We start from the raw sequence: 18226 nt of genomic DNA, 5'->3' as shown, positions 1-18226 counted from the left end.
CGTCACCGCGGATTGGTCGCGACGGGATCGCTCTGGGGTTAACCCCAACCCTAGAGATGCTCTCATTGGCTACGGACGTTCGTTCCTACCGTCTGGACGCAGCAGCGTATCCACGTCAGTTTTTGTAAAAGTTTTTTTAGTTCTGTACGTCACATGACCTCGCACACTTCCTGCTTTGAGGCTCGAATCGGCGCAAGTCATCATCGGAGGAATTGCTCGTCATCGGATTGGCAAGCACGCGAATTGCTGACTGTGGGAGTCAGACCCCGGGGCTAAGGACAGAGGGGTGTGTGTGTGTGTGTGTGCTGCTCACCAGCTGGAACTCGCGGCGGCGGTCGTAGGCGTGCTGGATGCCCGTGTCGGCCCACAGGGCCCTGATGGCGGGCAGGTACTTGAGGAAGACGCCGGCCTGCACCTGGCCCTGGGCCGAGCGCGTGTCGAACGCCATCACCGTCTCCCCGTGCTTCTGGTTGGACGGCTCGCCCCAGGGGATGCAGAGCTTCTCCCGGGCGTCCACCAGCACGCGCACGCCTGCAGGAAAGACAGAGAGAGGTAGAGAGAGGGGTAGAGAGAGGTAGAGAGAGGGGTAGAGAGAGGTAGAGAGAGGGGTAGAGAGAGGGGTAGAGAGAGGTAGAGAGAGGGGTAGAGAGAGGGGTAGAGAGAGGGGTAGAGAGAGGTAGAGAGAGGGGTAGAGAGAGGTAGAGAGAGGGGTAGAGAGAGGTAGAGAGAGGGGTAGAGAGAGGTAGAGAGAGAGAAACAGGTTAGGAAGGAAAAACCTGGATGTCTTTGTTGGTTGGTTGGTTGGTTGGGCACCCTCCCCCCCCGGTAGCTCCCTGAGAGAACAGAGACGCCACGCCCTGAAGCAGGAATCGAACCCGGAACCTTCTTGCTGTGAGGCGACCGTTTAAACCCACCGTGCCACCGGAGAGCTGCACCGAGGGGGTGGTCCTCTGCCACGCCCTCTGCTGAGCCGGACGCTGAAGGAATCCAACGGGAAGCCTCTGGTGACTAGCGGCTATCACGTACCATGTTACCATGACGTCGTAGCCCAAAAATGGACACGTCTCAAATGCGTCGTCGCACAAACTCACAACTCCATCTATAGAGACGACGTCTCCTGCCGTGAAGTACAGCCTTCAGATAGCACGTGAAACTGTGACAGGAAGACACACACACGCTGCACACACACACACGCTGCACTGACGCACACACACTGCACTGACGCACACACACGCTGCACTGACGCACACACACACACACACGCTGCACACACACACAGGCACACACACTGCACTGACGCACACACACTGCACTGACGCACACACACTGCACTGACGCACACACACGCTGCACTGACGCACACACACACGCTGCACACACACACTCACTCACTCACGTGTTTACACTAAATCCACTGAGCAGTGGTGTGAAGAGTTTCAGCCATGGCCGGGGTTATAAATAGTTGCGTCCTTGCGAGTGAGCCAAGTCAGTCCACCCTAGCCCTTCCTCGTTGGAAACCCTTCCTGGAAGATGGTTGTCTAACAGCCCAGCCCTGCCCTGCCCACATCCCTACTGGTCACATGGTAAAGCCCACATCCCTACTGGTCACATGGTAAAGCCCACATCCCTACTGGTCACATGGTAAAGCCCACATCCCTACTGGTCACATGGTAAAGCCCATCCCTACACTCTTAGTCCGTAAATACAAATATTTATATATAATTTATTTCTTTATCTTAAAAAGCATTATTCTGATGTATAAGCTTTCAAATAAATCTGTTCCTCCCAAATTTTGGGTGCAGATAGGACAGGATTGAGATAATGCAGTAGAAAAGAATAGTCGTGTTCCAATAAATGGTATTTATTCCTGCTTGTCGACGGTTGGCTTGATATCGTCTGGCCTCCAGAGAGTCGCTTCCTTTCCTCAAGGAAACGTCGAGCTGAATGACACAGCAGGCCTGCTGCTTCCAGCCGTGGGGCGCTCCACCCCTGCTCTTACAATGTGGTTCAGTCCATCTCTGTGCTAGTGATGTGGACCGGTCCACACGAGAAGGTGGCGGGAGGGGGGGGGGGGGTTGTTTCTGGTGGTGACACCAATGTGCCTGTGCACTGTTCCTGTGGTGAGAGGTGAGCTAATCCTCCCCTTTCCGTTTCTCCCCCCTCCCTCCCTCCCTCCCTCCCTCCCTCCCTCCCTCCCTCCCTCCCTCCCTCCCTCCCTCCCTCCCTCCCTCCCTCCCTCACACACATTGTTAACTACAGGCAAGATAACCAGATAGTAGTTACAGAAAAGACGGACACTGTAAACACACACACACACTCCAGGCCGGTGTTTAGCCAAGCTGACACAACACAGGTCCATCCAGCACCCTAACCCCCCCCCCCCTCCTCCTCCCATGCCTGCCCCAGCCCCGGCCCCTTGTCTCTGGGGAGATAGGCGGTCGGACCTGCTCAAGAGAACCACCCATGGAGCACAAACAACCACGGTGCTCCACACGGCCGTCGCTCTCTTCGGTAGGGCCCAGGTGCGGCCTGGAGACCCGTGTTGGCGCTCGCCCCTCTCTCCCAGGTCAACAGGAGGGCGGCGGGTAGACCCACCCAGACGTGGAGGACGCCAGCCCCGGAGGCCCCGGGCGCTGCACCGAACCCTGGGAGAGGCACACCCCCTGGGGTGGGACGACCCAAGACCTCCACACACCCTCCACTGTGTCGGCGATGAGGCCTTCTGGAAAGCGTCGACAGGAGGCGCCGATGATTTCCCCCGATGGGTGATTCGATTAACGCGCCAGGGAGTGTTCGTACGAAAGGCCGGACGCTTCTCTTCGTCGGCCGTTCGTCTCCAGAGCGAGCGACTGTCCGACGGCCCCCGCTCCGACGAGAGAAAACGACCGGAGCGGAAACGTGAAACCCCTCTCGCGGGGGGGAATCTGACCACCCAGGCAGCCAAACACAGCCCCCTGAGGAGATGTCGATGCCGGTAGGCATGGTGACAGTACCCAGCTACATGCGTGGTTAAGGGCATGTGAGGCAATCCATATGTTCCGCTGGGCAATCCATATGTTCCGCTGGACTGAAGCCCTCAACTCTTCCCTCTGGCTCCTGTGCGTACAGGTCTCCTCATTCCAGAATGTTCCTGAGCCTGGCAGGAATGGGGGTTGAGTGGAATCTGCCTTTTTTTGGAACGGGGGGAATGAGTCTGGACTTGTGAGACACAAACACACAGACGTGTTACAATGTCCCCCCCCCCCCCCCCGCCCCCCCCCCCCCAGCCAACCTCCCCTGGTCCTCTCCAGTGGGGGACTGACTCGTGGTAATGACCGAGCTACACTGCAGGTCATGATCAATAGCAGACATGCAGACACACATTAGCCCCCGCCTCACATGCCCTCGTGCTAATGGACCATAAGCCATCCAGCATGCCGGCATCACACCCACGCCAGCAGGCTCCAATCTCCCCCTGGAACCGCTGGAAAAAGTCCCATCCCTCTGCTTTAGTAGCAGAGGGATGGGACTTTTTCCATGCGCTCCAACACCTCCGGAAGGTGTTGGAGCGCTTGCCCAGGGACACAACGTCATTTTGCACGGCGGGGAATCGAACCGGCAACCTTCTGATTACCAGCCCGATTCCCTAACCGCTCAGCCACCTGGCTCCCAACGTCCCACACCTCCTCCTCAGCTGGATATCGCACAAATTTCAAGGAATATTCTGGAAATTACAACTCGAACAATGAGTGGTTGCAGCATGAGCAGGCTGTCTGGAGGGCAGGCTGGGGTGGGGGGGGGGGGGGCGGCAGCCTGACCTGGCCACTTGGAGGTCAAACATGGTCCAGTCAAACCCCAGTCTGTACAGGAGCAGACAGATCTCCTAGGTTCTTCACAAGAAGCTGTTTTGTTGATTCAAAATATGAAGCTGGATCGCTCTTCCTTCTCCATCTCCCTCTCTCTCTCCCCCTCTCTCTCTTCCTCATTAGTCCCAGCTGAGCATGTAGGCAATCTGGACCATGGTGGTCAGGGGACCAGGGAAGGTAAACAATAGCAGGATGCAAAACGCATGCGTGTCTGAGGCACTGGATCCCACCAGAGCCAGGCAGGGATCAGTGCTCAGCTTAGAGGCCTGGGGGAACACACCTCCCAGCACCAGGGGAACACACCTCCCAGCACCAGGGGAACACACCTCCCAGCACCAGGGGAACACACCTCCCAGCACCAGGGGAACACACCTCCCAGCACCAGGGGAACACACCTCCCAGCACCAGGGGAACACACCTCCCAGCACCAGGGGAACACACCTCCCAGCACCAGGGGAACACTCCTCCCAGCACCAGGGGAACACACCTCGCTCCCAGCACCAGGGGAACACACCTCCCAGCACCAGGGGAACACACCTCACTCCCAGCACCAGCCCACAGCACCAGTGGCCTGGGACTCACACAGGCTAGCCGGCGACTGCAGCGCCAACTAGTCCATCCCAGGGACACGCTAAAGGCTTTCAACTGACAGACTCCCGTGTGTCAATGGTGCCCGTAGCTGTCGAACTCTTTTCGAAAGAGCGCTGTGCCACGAGGTGCCAAGCGGAGGGGTCTGTGCCTCCGGGTTGTCCGTAGGTGACACGGACACACAGGACGCCCAGGGGGGCGTCTAAGCAAGATGCACCAAGGGAAAGTGGACGGGACAAACAGAGTTTCACATCCCCCACAACACCGAGGGTTTTTCGAATCAAAATCCCTGAGCCACACACGCAGACTTCCGTCCTTTTCCACACGATCATGTACACATGGGTGAACACGCGCAACAAGCTAGCCCCACAGTTCCACTTCAAGGAATACTTCCCCTCCCCCCCCTTTTTTGGTAACACCAATAAACGACCTGCAGTTCACGTTGCAGCGTAACGCTGAGTGACCCGTTCCGCACTTCTCACAAACGGAGGGAGGTTTTTTCTTCATCTCCACCCACAACAACGACTTTGCCACGAGAGGAAGTTGAGCTACTCGCGTTTCTCCCCGACGTCGACAAACCCCCCTTGGACGAGCGTGCCGGTGTCACCGCCACCGCCCCTCCTCACGCGGCGTGGCAAACGCCCCTCGACCGGACGCCGTGTTGGAAGACGAGCACCGCCGAGCAGAGCGGCGCTCGAATTCCTGCGGAATTCAAATGAATCTCAAGGAAGTTTCGGGATACGACATTAACATAACAAGGCAGGGAGGGATAAGAACTAGAATGTTGAGTATTCTCTGGAGACGGGTTCCAGTGGAGGCCGGGACAGACCAGTCTCTCTTCTTCGAAACTCTGCACCCGTACGGGTCACACAGGCAGAAGACTGCAGGAGACAATAGGGGCTAAGTGAGCGAACAGTGGCGTTGTTGAACGGCACCCTGAGCATTAGGATCGATCGAAAGAGGTCACAGGAACTATGTCAGTAAAATCAACTGAGGGTTTTGTCATTCTCCCCATACGTCCAGCAGCCACCAAAACCCTGCTCTCTCTCTCTCTCTCTCTCTCCCTCTCTCTCTCTCCCTCCCTTTCTCTCTCTCTCTCTCTCCCTCCCCCCCCCCCCCCCTCCCTGAATGGTCAAGGCTTGATCTTGACCTTTGAGTTGGTCTCACGTGTCACCCTGTGACCCCCCCAGACAGCATGGCTGCATCCAACCCATCCATCCATGCACCTTAGTTCACATTTCCTGTCTGTTGGGTCGTGAGATAAGTTTCTATTAGGGCTCCGCGTCTCTTGCAGAACAATGCTTTCGATTGGGGGGATCTTGTGCCGCTCAGTGCTGATGTAAGCCCCCATTTCCACCTCGCTCTGTTATATGGTTTCCTTAGCGACAGTGACAGCACGTTAGGGGAAACCCCCCTTAACCCCTACATGAAAGTTAAAAATACCCCGTGTGATTCAGCTTTGCTGAAACGTCTGGATTCTAGGGGAAATACTGCTGTGTACAGTGATAGCTGTGATCCTGACTGGGTTTCAATGACGTGATGTGTTCTTTAAATTCAAGATTAGCGTCCAGTGGGCACATCACATCAACTCAAACTACACACAAGTATGAGCCGATAGAAACCACGTGTCATTCCACATGTTTAACATTTAGTCATTTAGCAGACGCTCTTATCCAGAGCGACTTACAGTAAGTACAGGGACATTCCCCCGAGGCAAGTAGGGTGAAGTGCCTTGCCCAAGGACACAACGTCAGTTGGCATGACCGGGAATCGAACTGGCAACCTTCGGATTACTAGCCCGATTCCCTCACCGCTCAGCCACCTGACTCCCCTAACAAAAGACTGGGGGTTTTTTTGTGGCAGAGAACGCAATGCCTTTGTTGGCATAACAGGTGCTGTCTCACTGAAACATTTTCTGGAGATCAGAGATCATTTTGCCCAGTCTAAAACACTTACCTCGCACTGCCCTGAGCCCTTAGGTGACCCCTGAACACGGGTCTCCGTATCACTGAGGAAAGTAGTGGCTGAAGTCCATCAAACTGAATGTTCAACTCAATCTGCACACTACATAATCCGACCACATATCGTTTGCTTGTCAAACCCATTGCATGCTGCAACCCCCTAAATACAACTGATTATTTGTTACACAAAAGCAAACAAATGTCTAATGTGATTGTTAGGCAATGGGAATCCATTACACTTGATCTGAAACACAACAGCGCTAACTGTGCTTGCTAAACCATCCGTGAACTCTTGTCATAATACAGGCCATGCTGTCTAGCTAGATGACGACAATGAACAACATTATCACATTAATTGCTGGCCAAGCCTTCGAGCTAGCTATAAATACCAGCTGGCTAGCGTTTATTTTGTGTAAATCATTCGCATGTGAAAACGATTACACCAGACTAGTCACCTTAACTATTAGACTAGTTAGAGCTAGCTTTGTGTCTGTAATCAGCCACCGATAACTTTTAACAGATAGCTATCCAAGCTAACAAACTGCCAAACTCTAAACTAGCTTTCTCGCTAGTGTTTACTAATTTGTTTCTGTAGTAATGCATATCATACTGTAAATAATGTAGGTGAAGGTTCTAGTGTGCTTTGAAACGTATGTCTCTATTCGGTCCCACAGTGGACAAGCACTTTCAAACAACATGGGCGTTTCTTGTAGCTTTGTGTGTGCTCTCTGGTAGTGTGCTAGCCAGCCAGCTAGTAACGATAAACTAGCTGAACAGCTAGCTGCTGCTACCTAAGATAGCCTTGCGTCTGTCTACCGAGCTAGCACGGCAATAAAGAGATGGCACAAGTCACCGCTGGCTAGCATAGCTAGCATGCTACTTCCCACTCAGTTTAAACCCTCCAAATAAACCCAAAGAAGCACCCAACTCGCCAGAGCCATTAAGAACAGCACGACAACCGCTTGATCCAAACTTACCTTTTATTACATTGCTAAAAATTGTGCCTTTGAACTCTTCTTTGGCCCTCTGATCGAAGTCTTGCCCATGGATGATGCGCATCTGCTTGAGGAAAGTGGACTTGCCGCTCTCGCCCGCTCCGAGTAGCAAAATCTTCACTAGCCGTTTTACATACGTCTTATCCCGACTGAGACATTTATCGATCTCTTTAGATTTCCTCACCTGCTCTGCCTCACTGTTTGTAAGGAGACAGTTAGGAAAACATACAGATAAAAGGGACCGGGACGGCAGGAAATCCGCCATCTTTGAAACAACTTCATCGATACAGTAGGGAGGGTTTGGGCTCGCTCCGGAGCGCAGGCGGGCGGGGCGCGTTTACGAGACGTGAGCGCGCACAGGCTTCAACAATGTGAAGAAATGTTTGGGCGGGCCATGAGGAAAATATTGCATATGTGATCATACTGGTTATTCTCATATCTTAATCCAGAAGCCAGTCCAATAGAATTGTTATCACGTAGGCTACGCACTGACATCAGAAATACGATCATCAATCTTTCTTCCAATTTTCTTGTTATAGGAAAAATCATAAACCTCCCAATTAACACGGATAAGCAACTTGCTTCAAACAATAGTGACAAAGCCGTCTGTCTTCAAGAATAATACAGTGGTCACTATGTACATTTGAATATCAGTCATATAGCCTGATGCCTATTTTCGTTTAATTTTAGGCCGACAACTTATCACAGCAGGTCAGTCGGTCAACTTTACACCCAGGATGACCAGGCCCTGTCAAGACCCAAATATCTTTACAACTACTGTGTGACTTTTATTTTATGACTTGAAAAAGCCGCTCAAGTGGCTAGGGAAGTGTTATAGCGAAGTTATAGGGAAGTGTTTTTAAGCAGACAAACCAGGATTAGTTCAAGTGGATGCAAACAGCAGAGCCACCACGACGCCGGTTGAACACACCGATCCAGCCAGTCTCGATCCTCTGGTCGTCATGGACAACTTTGTTCACCTGCACGTGCCGCCGGCTAGGCTATATGATGCCCCTTAGGTTGAAGTAGGCCTATCACCTAAAATCACCAAATTTAACAAAATAATTTTGCTTTGGCAAAACTAGGATTAAGCCTATATAGGACTAGAAATCCGAGCTATATCCAGGCTATTTTGTAAATGTAATGCTTTTCTTTTCCCCCTAAAATATAGCATGCATCCCGTATGGTCATTTGCTGAGCATCAGTGCAATGACGACTTCGTACAGTAGAGGCCAGTCTAGAAAACATTCAAATGAGAACCAACTATTGTTGAAACAAAACATAAAAATGTTGTATTATTATTAGCCTACAGGTTATGTTTGTATATGATATAGGTAATTGTCTTCACAAGTTTATGGCTACACGTTTCTAAAATGTTCTGATTCTTACTACGTGTCTATATTAATCTTTATTCAGATTAATATAGACACGTAAATTAAGATTAAGTTATTATGGATTTATGCAAATGAGAAACTCATAGCAGTAAACTACTTTTGGGAAATTGCAGGTTGACTTGACCGAGTAAAACCAACTGGGGTGTGGCAGGCTTGTTCAATTTCCGCGGGAACATTTCTGTGTCTGTATCCTCAGTTTATATAAGCTGTCATTGGGTGACAAATCCTTCCGCGCTCTCCCCCGCGTGCAATCTCCGGAGGTGTGCAGTGTACAGCAAATCACCGGTCGCTGCACTGCACTCGGATAAGTGAGTGTAGAAATTGGAATATATCACATCTGCAAGTTGTTTGGGTTGTATTTGACCTAGACCAACCGCAAACATGACAATAAACAAACAAACAATCCGAGACCATGGTCAACATTATCGACCACGTATGGCATGCCTCAAAAAGGTAAGTAAGCTTAACAGTAGAACTTTATGAATCATTTGTTTTAACAACCAAATTATTTTAGATAAACTTCAGTTTTACATATTTTATCTGAATAATGTCAGGACTAGCTTACAACATTATTTTAATAAGCACATTTTAACAAAATTTCAGTCATAAACATTCAGCAGGATTTGGCAGGTTGGATTGATGTCAGGTTTGCATTCAGAGAGCTGCTCAATACCTTTGTGAATATGTATGTATTTTCCGAATAATTGTAGAGCTAGCTTACAAAATAATATTAAAAGACTGTTCTATTTCAATTAAATAGCTATTGCCAAGAAACAGCAATTTATATTACTTAACAAAACAGAAAGGTGGAGGACGATCATAACCATTTCATCTGATGTAATATATTGACAGATATGTTGACATAACCCAACACCACCACAAAAAACGATAGTTTTATCAACTGTACATTTCAGTTTGTTTCTTTCTAACAGGGACTTCCAAGAGCTCTAATCTAATACCCAGATCTGACCTTTAAGCCAATTAGATTCGCCTCAGCCTGATGCTCTAAGCCCATCCCACATCGCAGAAGGCAGAGTTCATTTACCAATCATGTCACTCTGTGACCTCAAACCAGGAAGAGAACCTGGGCTTTAGCATTGTTCTGTCAGAAATGTTTGTTCTGTTGTTACATTTAGAAAGCTAAGCTCAAAGTTCTGAAACACTAAAACTTTAAGGTAACACTGAAAACAATGCACGTGATGGTGCAAGCTGATAAGTCAAGGTACTTGAATCAAACCTATTTCACTGTCCAAGCAAGCAGTAACCCGATGCAACACAGAACCAAATTCACCATCCCTGTGATGGAATAAAAATCAGTTGCACTAACAGATGATAATCACCCAGGAACATCTGTGCTTGAATCTGATCGTTCGTCACTAGTGTCATCCTAAATACACACTCACTGGTGATCCATTCGTCGTGTATCAATACTACATGATGTGGCCCAAGATTCTACTACGAAGAAAATGTTGCTGTTTTGGATGAAGCAAATTCTAATTGTATTTGACATATTGTCACTGAGTCGTGGTTCTTTGTGTTGCTGTGTGCAGGTGGAGGCTTTCGTGGTGGAGATGCAGGATCCTAAGACTGGGGTGAAGGGAACAGAGCAGAAACTAAACGTCACCACCATCCCGCATGTCATCACCGGTAAGACGCGTCACAGACGCCACGTTTGTATGTAAGGTAGGGTGACCGTAGGTTCTATTTTCGGCTTTAGTCATTTGTGTCTAAAACGACATTGTGTGAACTATCAAAGAGGAAAAAAAAGATGTCCCCTTTTTATGAAAACCAGAATATGGTCACCCCAAACCCAAACACTTACTAACGGTATGTAAGAGGAAGTCTTAAAGGAACTTCCAACTAACATGACGGACATTGCCCTCTCGTGAGTCAGGACTACGCATTGTCTTGAAAGAGAAGAAGAAAAAAAGTATCCTTGTTGAAAGGAAGTGACAGGCTCGTAGCCAGCCTAATGGAAGGGGGGGGGGGAGTCTTATATATATTGGGGGTCTTATATAAGTAGAACCCTTGTGCAGTTTTCCCCTCATTTCGTATTTAATCATGAGGAAAAAAGACTTTTGGCGGGGGAGGAGGTCGTTTGAACTACTCCCGAACCGCCCCGGTCTACGGACCTGAGGGAACATGTGAGTGTGCTATATAGAGCTGCCGTTTGGCGGGAGTGGGGAGTGGGGGGGGAGAGAGGCTGGGGTAAGCCGCTGACAGAGCCTATATAAGGCAGCTGTCAATTGGATGAGATCTTGGCTGGGCTTTGTGCACCAAAGTTGCCTCCTAATCGGTGTTAAGACCAGGGGAGAGATCAAGCTCTGCATGGGGCTGGAGACAGGAAGTTGGGCCTGTGTTGGGAGACAGGAAGCTGTCATCAAGGAACGTCCTGTTTCTGCTACACTTGTAGCCAATACTGGTGATAAAATACTGGTGATTTTGCACTGTACAGTAAAACAAAAAACAAAAAAAAACACCCACTAGAATCAAAATTTCAACAAATAATATAACAGATAAGAACTGCAATAACACAATGTGGAGGCCTTTAGATCCTATCTGACGAGACATGTAGTTCAACACGTGCGTTTGCTTGCTTGTACAGGTCAGGATGTTTTGGCCTGGATTGTCAACAAGATGAAGGTTTCCACAGAAGGTAAAACCACCTTTCATGATGATGTTAGTAGACGTAGAGGTTGGGGATATCAGTGCTGTGAACATTGACATCTGTCGGTGTCTTCATGTCTGTCTACACACTCCTCTCATCTCCTCCTGCCTAACCTTCTCCTGGCCACGCCCTCTTCTCCACATCACTGACAGAGGCCCAGGCTTTTGGCACCATGCTGGTTGCCTACGGTTACGTCTACCCTCTGCAGAACCACAGGAAGTTGGTGCTTTGCCCCGACGCCACCCTTTACCGCTTCCAGGTAAACCTCACGCACAGCCCCTAACGTGTACCTGCTCCGGCAGGTCGGGATGGGTTGGTCATGCCTGGGATCAAAACAGAACCTATCTTCTAACGGTAGCAGAGTAATTATGGTCTCATTAACAAGACACATTGGGCTGGTGTGTCGGTGTGGTGTGTAGTTGTGGTGGATGGAAAGTCTGCACACTTGTAAGATGAAAGGGAGTTCGTTGGGCTGCGACATTTGATGTTATTACCGGTCTGCACAGTGTGTACCCATTGAGACCCTTTGTAGATTTACATTTACATTTAGTCATTTAGCAGACGCTCTTATCCAGAGCGACTTACAGTAAGTACAGGAACATTCCCCCCGAGGCAAGAAGGGTGAAGTACCTGGCCCAAGGACACAAAGTCAGTTTGCATGACCGGGAATCGAACTGGCAACCTTCGGATTACTAGCCCGATTCCCTCACCGCTCAGCCACCTGACTCCCACTTTTTCCCATTTAAGTGAACACCATGACCAATACAAGGGTCTGCCTTTTCTAACTGCTGTCACATCAGTGAGAGACAATGGTGACTAATGATCTGCACCCTCGTCAATTCCCCAGACTCCATATTTCTGGCCTTCGCAGAAATGGGGCGGCGAAGACACTGACTACGGTAAATTCAAGTTTTATCGTGAAGACGAATCGAACCATCTCGAGTTTGTTCACTATGCTTCCGGTAATAATCTGTGACCTGCTTCTTATACCCAAAGCCATCTACTTGGCCAAGAGAAACATCCGGAAGAAGGGCATGCTGGAGCCATACGAGCAGGTGGGTGTGTTCTCCCAAAGCCATTTAGTCCTCGGCTATAGCTTCTACATGAAACATTAGACGCATAAGACACTGATTCCAGATGGCTCAAGACAGGCATGTACTTCAGAGTTAAGTTATGACTGTGGTCGCGCCACAGACCAGCCACACACAGTTCAGCAGAACGAGAACAATGACGGCCTTTCCTCCAACAGGAGCACTACAACCACCTCCACAATTGGATGAACAACAAGTGGGACTTCATTGTGATGCAGGCTACAGAACAGTACAAGTACGTGCCTGTCTGTTCTCCAAACGGAAAACAACACGGCCGTATTGTGGCGGAACGTTTTGACCATTCGTAGACCTGCTCCTCTGGCCTGGGGAGCTGCAGCGGGGCGGATACCGCCATGCACACACACACACACACACACGCACACGCACACGCACACACACACGCACACACGCACACATACACACGCACACACACACACGCTCCTGGTCCTCTTTCAGGTCTCCTTTGTCTCGTCTGTCTTCGAATATGTCTCATTTTGTCTGCCATCCCCTCTGTCTCTCCGTGTGTGTGTGTGTGTGTGTGTGATTCAGAGCTGCGAAGGAGAGGAAGAAGCCTGATCGTGTGGTCTTAGACTGCCAGGAGAGGGCCTACTGGATAGTGCAGAGGCCACCGGTAACAACAGTAATTTACCACGAAAATAGTCTAGAGTTGTGTAGACTAAACAGACATCCACGAAGGAGTCTAGAGTTAGGGATACTATACAGATATCCATGACAGAGTGTAGAGTTAGGGATATTATACAGATATCCATGACAAACTGTAGAGTTGTAGGAGACTATACAGATATCCATGACAAGTGTGGCGTTGTGCAGACTAAACAGATATCTCATGAGACTCTTGTCTCCCGGTTCCTAGGCTCAGACTCACAGTGCTATGGACTACGGCGTGAACCGCCTCATCGACCCCAACGCAGACGAGGTAACAGGTGAGCGGAGCCAGGCCTGGCGCCCCGGGCGGAGACGTTAGATCAGGGAGGAGGACCACTTCTCACAAGCAGAACTACCGCCGTTGAGTTTCTGTTTCTGTGAGGTTTTCTGGGTCGCGGGTGGATGGGACCGCCCTGGGGGGGGGGGTGGAGGGAGAGGTTGGGGTGGGGGGGGGGGGGGGGGGTCAGTGGTGTGTGAGGTCAGGCCCACCTGCTGTTCTAGAGGCTGTAAGGCATTACTGGGGCTTAGCGTGGAGGCTGTCTCAGAGCTGGCTGGCTGTTGGTCCTTTACTCTCTGCTGGGGCATTTACACACATACATACACACACACGCACACATACACGCGCGCACAAACACACACGCCGGCACACACACAAGCACACACATACATGCCAGGAAGAGTAAAGCGATGTCAACTGGTCATCCCCATCTCTGTGAGTTGAAGCTGAAACGGTGAAGTTCGGGTCTGTAAAAACCAGTCCTGCCGGTGCTGTGACGTAAAGCTCCTGGGTTAGGATGTCACTTCTCATCTTGTGTCAAATGGTCTGTGCTCTCTCACCCTGTCTTCCACCCATGTTGTTCTTCCTTTCTTTTCCCAGATACTTTGCAATCTCAGTGGGCACTTGTTTTCAAGAGGAGACAGGTGTACTGCACACACACACACGCCCCCTCTCTTTCCATCAAGTTGTACCTGTCTGTCTACCCTCTTAACCTGTCTCAATCACTACCTCACATCACAAACACAAACACACACACCAGCTACTCTCTTCCACCTAACGCACACACACACACACACACACATCACGTGTGCTATTTTCAGACCTCCCTGCTTGTGTTCTGTGTGCTCGCGTAGTAACAGTGCTGTCAGATGCAGTAGTTTGAGCGTCCGTGTCCTGCTCCGTGCAGGTCCTCCCGTGTGGTGTACTGTAGCTGTGTTGTCGCCCTTGATAGAGCAGATAATAGACGGCGTGAAGAATGTGGCAGAACACGATCCCATGTTTGTTCTTTGCTTTACAGAATTTCACTTACGATCACTACCGACGAGTTGTAAGTCACGTTTGTGAACACCGCACACGCACACTAAACGAGCACTACGTGCGACGTTTGCTAATATTTCTCGAATGAGTCAAGTCCCTTTCTTTAAGTTAGCTTCGTACATAACAACCCCTCTCTCTCTCTCTCTTACATCTAGAACATATTCCTTCAACAAGCCATCATGAGGTCAAAGGTCAAATCCACGGTGTCCCTCGGAGCGTGAGTGCCTCTTTGATGTGTGGCTGTTATGATGACGATGTCAAAGATGAACATAAATACATCTCTTTTTTCGGGCACATACTGCGTGGAACTGCGAGTCCAGTTTCGAATTGAGGCCTTAAGTCTAATTCCCGTGGAGAACCTTTGCAGACATCTTTGCGGTTATTTTTGTGGAGGAATATGCTTTAATCTGTCTCTGTTATCAATGCACTGGGAACACACTGGGATATCATTGGTGCTTTTGACTTGGTTAAACACTCCAGTACGGCGGAGTTGAACAACAGTTTTGTCCCTTTGGTGTCTCCGTAGCCTGGTGAAGTACACGACCACCTACAAGAACCACGACCCCTTCCTGGCACCCTGTCTCCCTAGCAACCCCTGGCAGACGGACAACGACTTGTACTGGCAATTGAACCTGCGAACGTGAGCCCTCCACTCTGACCTTCCCCCTCCACTCTGACCTTCCCCCTCCACTCTGACCTTCCCCCTCCACTCTGACCTTCCCCCTCCACTCTGACCTTCCCCCTCCACTCTGACCTTCCCCCTCCACTCTGACCTTCCCCCTCCACTCTGACCTTCCCCCTCCACTCTGACCTTCCCCCTCCACTCTGACCTTCCCCCTCCACTCTGACCTTCCTCCTCCACTCTGACCTTCCCCCTCCACTCTGACCTTCCCCCTCCACTCTGACCTTCCTCCTCCACTCTGACCTTCCCCCTCCACTCTGACCTTCCCCCTCCACTCTGACCTTCCTCCTCCACTCTGACCTTCCCCCTCCACTCTGACCTTCCCCCTCCACTCTGACCTTCCCCCTCCACTCTGACCTTCCTCCTCCACTCTAACCTTCCTCCTCCACTCTGACCTTCCTCCTCCACTCTGACCTTCCTCCTCCACTCTGACCTTCCTCCTCCACTCTGACCTTCCCCCTCCACTCTGACCTTCCCCCTCCACTCTGACCTTCCTCCTCCACTCTGACCTTCCCCCTCCACTCTGACCTTCCCCCTCCACTCTGACCTTCCCCCTCCACTCTGATCTTCCCCCTCCACTCTGACCTTCCCCCTCCACTCTGACCTTCCCCCTCCGTCAGTCAGATCCGGCAACCGTAACCACGTGTCCAGAACACGTGGTTACGGTTGGAAACAAACCTCATTTACAATTTCCTCAACCTGAAATATATTCGTGAACCTAGACTTTGATTCACGGAAGGATGTATTATAATTATAATGTGTACTTTATGATATATTATAACATTATAATTTAGTAGCACAGTATGAGCTGTTCTTCCTTGGTTAGACAGGTCAGATCGGACAGGATTGGGCAAAGTTCCTGTCCAATAAGACGCTAGAACTGAGCCCGAAACGAGGATCTAAAATCAAGCGTATTTATTCGTACAGCCCTCTTCAAAAGCAACGTCACAGAGGGCTTCACATACGCCCCCACAGAACTGCACCCAAACCAACCTGAGCCCTGGACAAAGTGTAGCGGGTGGGCTGGATGTTGACGTGGTCCGCGTGCTCTCTCCGCAGGGTGGACATCCCCACCAGCATGCGGGTGGAGCGCTGGTCCTTCAGCTTCTTCGACCTCCTGAGCGACCCGCGAGGGCGAGCCGACTTCAAGCTGTTCCTGAAGAAGGAGTTCAGCGGTCAGTGGGGGCCGCGGTCTCGGCTCCGTGGGCGCCCGCACGGGAGGAGTGGGAATTTGAACAGCGCAAGGTCACGAGGGTAGCTCATTTTGCGCGTCTTTGTTGTTGTTGTGTGTGTGCGTGTGCAGGGGAGAACATTGCATTCTGGGAAGCAGCGGAGGAGATGAAGTGGGGCCCGGCGTCTTCCATGACGGAAAACGCCGAGACGACTTTCAAGTGAGTCGAGTTAGAGTGCACCTGAACGTGTGTGCATGTGTGTGCCTGTGTGTGCATGTGGACAGCTGTGGCAATTATTTTGTGAAGAAAAAAAACAGTTTCTCAAGCATACTTTAAACTCAGAAGGGGGGTTCATGAGGTAAAATAGTTGTGTGTGTGTGTGTGTGTGTGTGTGTGTGTGTGTGTGTAGGACCTTCTTGAAGCCTGGTGCTCCCCGATGGATCAACATTGACGGGCGCACCATGGGTCTGACCGTCAAGGGCCTGGACTGTCCTCATCGCTACGTCCTGGACGCCGCACAGACACACATATTCCTGCTCATGAAGAAGGTGAGAGGGTCTGAGGGAGAGACAGAGACTGAGAGAGAGATAAAAGAAATAATTACTCTAGCATTTAATATCCAAATGAAAAGATAGTCATACAGATGGGTGGAGTTGCATCATCATCTTAATACAGTGTATATATACTGTGTACATTATATGTACTGTGTATATATCGCTCCCCAGTGTCCAGACTATGAAGTGCATCTGATCAGCTTACACTGTCAGGATAATACAGTTCACTGAATTGGTACTAAATGGAACTGATGCGGTATGTTCCCCCACGACAGGACACGTTCTACCGATACCTCAAGTCTCCCGTCTACAAGGACATGCAGAAGAAGGCGCTGAACCCTGAACCTCACAACTTCAGGTAAGAGGTTGCAAGACCTTAGTTTTCTCTTACATCCCATGTCGTCAACACGTCGTAGCTGCCGTTCAGTTCACCACCCAAGACAGGTTCAGGCTTCTCTGAAAGAAAAAGGTTTCATATACTTTGTGTCACAAACCGTGGATATATACAGTGTTATAGATCATTGAATGACTCTGTTCTAAATGGGACACGCGCGACCACATTGGAAGATAAGAGTTCACCTTGCCCGCCCTCTCCATCCCCCACCTCTCTCTCCCCCAGTGATGCCCAGCTGGAGAACAACGCCCGTAACCGTAACCCTGGCGTGAGCCCCATCCTGCTCTGGCAACAGGAAGAGGCTGACCGGGCCGCCGCCGCCGTCGCCTCCGCCCCCATCGACGTCAAGAAGATGATGAGCAAGCTGGACAGGAAGTAGGCGCGCCGCAGGAAGTGATGTCGCCCAACGGGCGGAGGAGGAGATAGAGAGGCACAGCACCAGCCAGCGTAACCGTAGACCGACGAGAGGTGATTCGTGATCGAAGCGCTGCTACCTGCAGTAATGTTACTGGTTTGCGACCTCCATGTCAACCTTGTGATGTCATTTACATTAGAGCTAATTTACATTAGAGCTAGCTAACAGGCTAACAGGCTAGGGACCATACACTGTAGGTATGGCGTCTCTTACGCTAGCGACTGTCCATAGTGCTTAGGTGTAAACCTATCATTGTCCTCACACAGATTTGTATTAAAGTACGTATGGAGAATGCTTCTTTCAGGGTAGGCTTGTCTTCAGCATCGTCGTACTGCATGACGCATGTATTTTCAGCTCTAACCCACCCTGTTTCTGCATTTTCAGTTGGTGACTCACCCAATGATTGTCAAATGTCTAATAAAACCAGAATTATGCAATGAAAGAAGCCAAGAAGCCTGTTTTGTAGTTATATCTACTACAAATCAT

The 18226-nt window shown here is 50.3% G+C and overlaps 2 protein-coding genes across 3 annotated transcripts in view; one reads left to right on the top strand and one right to left on the bottom strand.

Moving 5' to 3' along the window:
• LOC136940639 (guanine nucleotide-binding protein subunit alpha-13) overlaps positions 1-7654 on the bottom strand; it is a 16898-nt gene extending 9244 nt beyond the window's left edge. Inside the window, exons 1-2 of the mRNA XM_067232865.1 lie at positions 7372-7654; positions 314-531 (exon numbers count right to left, since the gene is read on the bottom strand). Coding sequence (XP_067088966.1) covers positions 314-531; positions 7372-7654 — 501 coding nt within the window. The remainder of the gene's footprint in view (positions 1-313; positions 532-7371) is intronic.
• A 1409-nt stretch (positions 7655-9063) lies between these two features.
• rgs9a (regulator of G protein signaling 9a) lies at positions 9064-18176 on the top strand. Of its 2 annotated transcripts, XM_067232462.1 has the most exons (17): positions 9064-9236; positions 10334-10430; positions 11389-11439; positions 11604-11710; positions 12299-12350; positions 12448-12506; positions 12701-12777; positions 13092-13173; positions 13417-13479; positions 14504-14533; positions 14679-14740; positions 15050-15163; positions 16265-16380; positions 16509-16596; positions 16787-16925; positions 17207-17289; positions 17551-18176. In XM_067232462.1, the coding sequence occupies exons 1-17, from the start codon at positions 9165-9167 to the stop codon at positions 17702-17704; spliced, it is 1446 nt and encodes a 481-aa protein (XP_067088563.1). In that variant the 5' UTR covers positions 9064-9164; the 3' UTR covers positions 17705-18176. The 2 variants fall into 2 exon arrangements, with proteins under 2 accessions (XP_067088563.1, XP_067088562.1); XM_067232461.1 differs by lacking the exon at positions 14504-14533.
• Positions 18177-18226: the final 50 nt, after the last annotated feature.

Source organism: Osmerus mordax, chromosome 3 (assembly GCF_038355195.1).
Source record: "Osmerus mordax isolate fOsmMor3 chromosome 3, fOsmMor3.pri, whole genome shotgun sequence".
NCBI lineage: Eukaryota > Metazoa > Chordata > Actinopteri > Osmeriformes > Osmeridae > Osmerus > Osmerus mordax.
The sequence above is the reverse complement of the archived record's forward strand: the minus strand, read 5'-3'. Positions and strand labels throughout refer to the sequence as shown.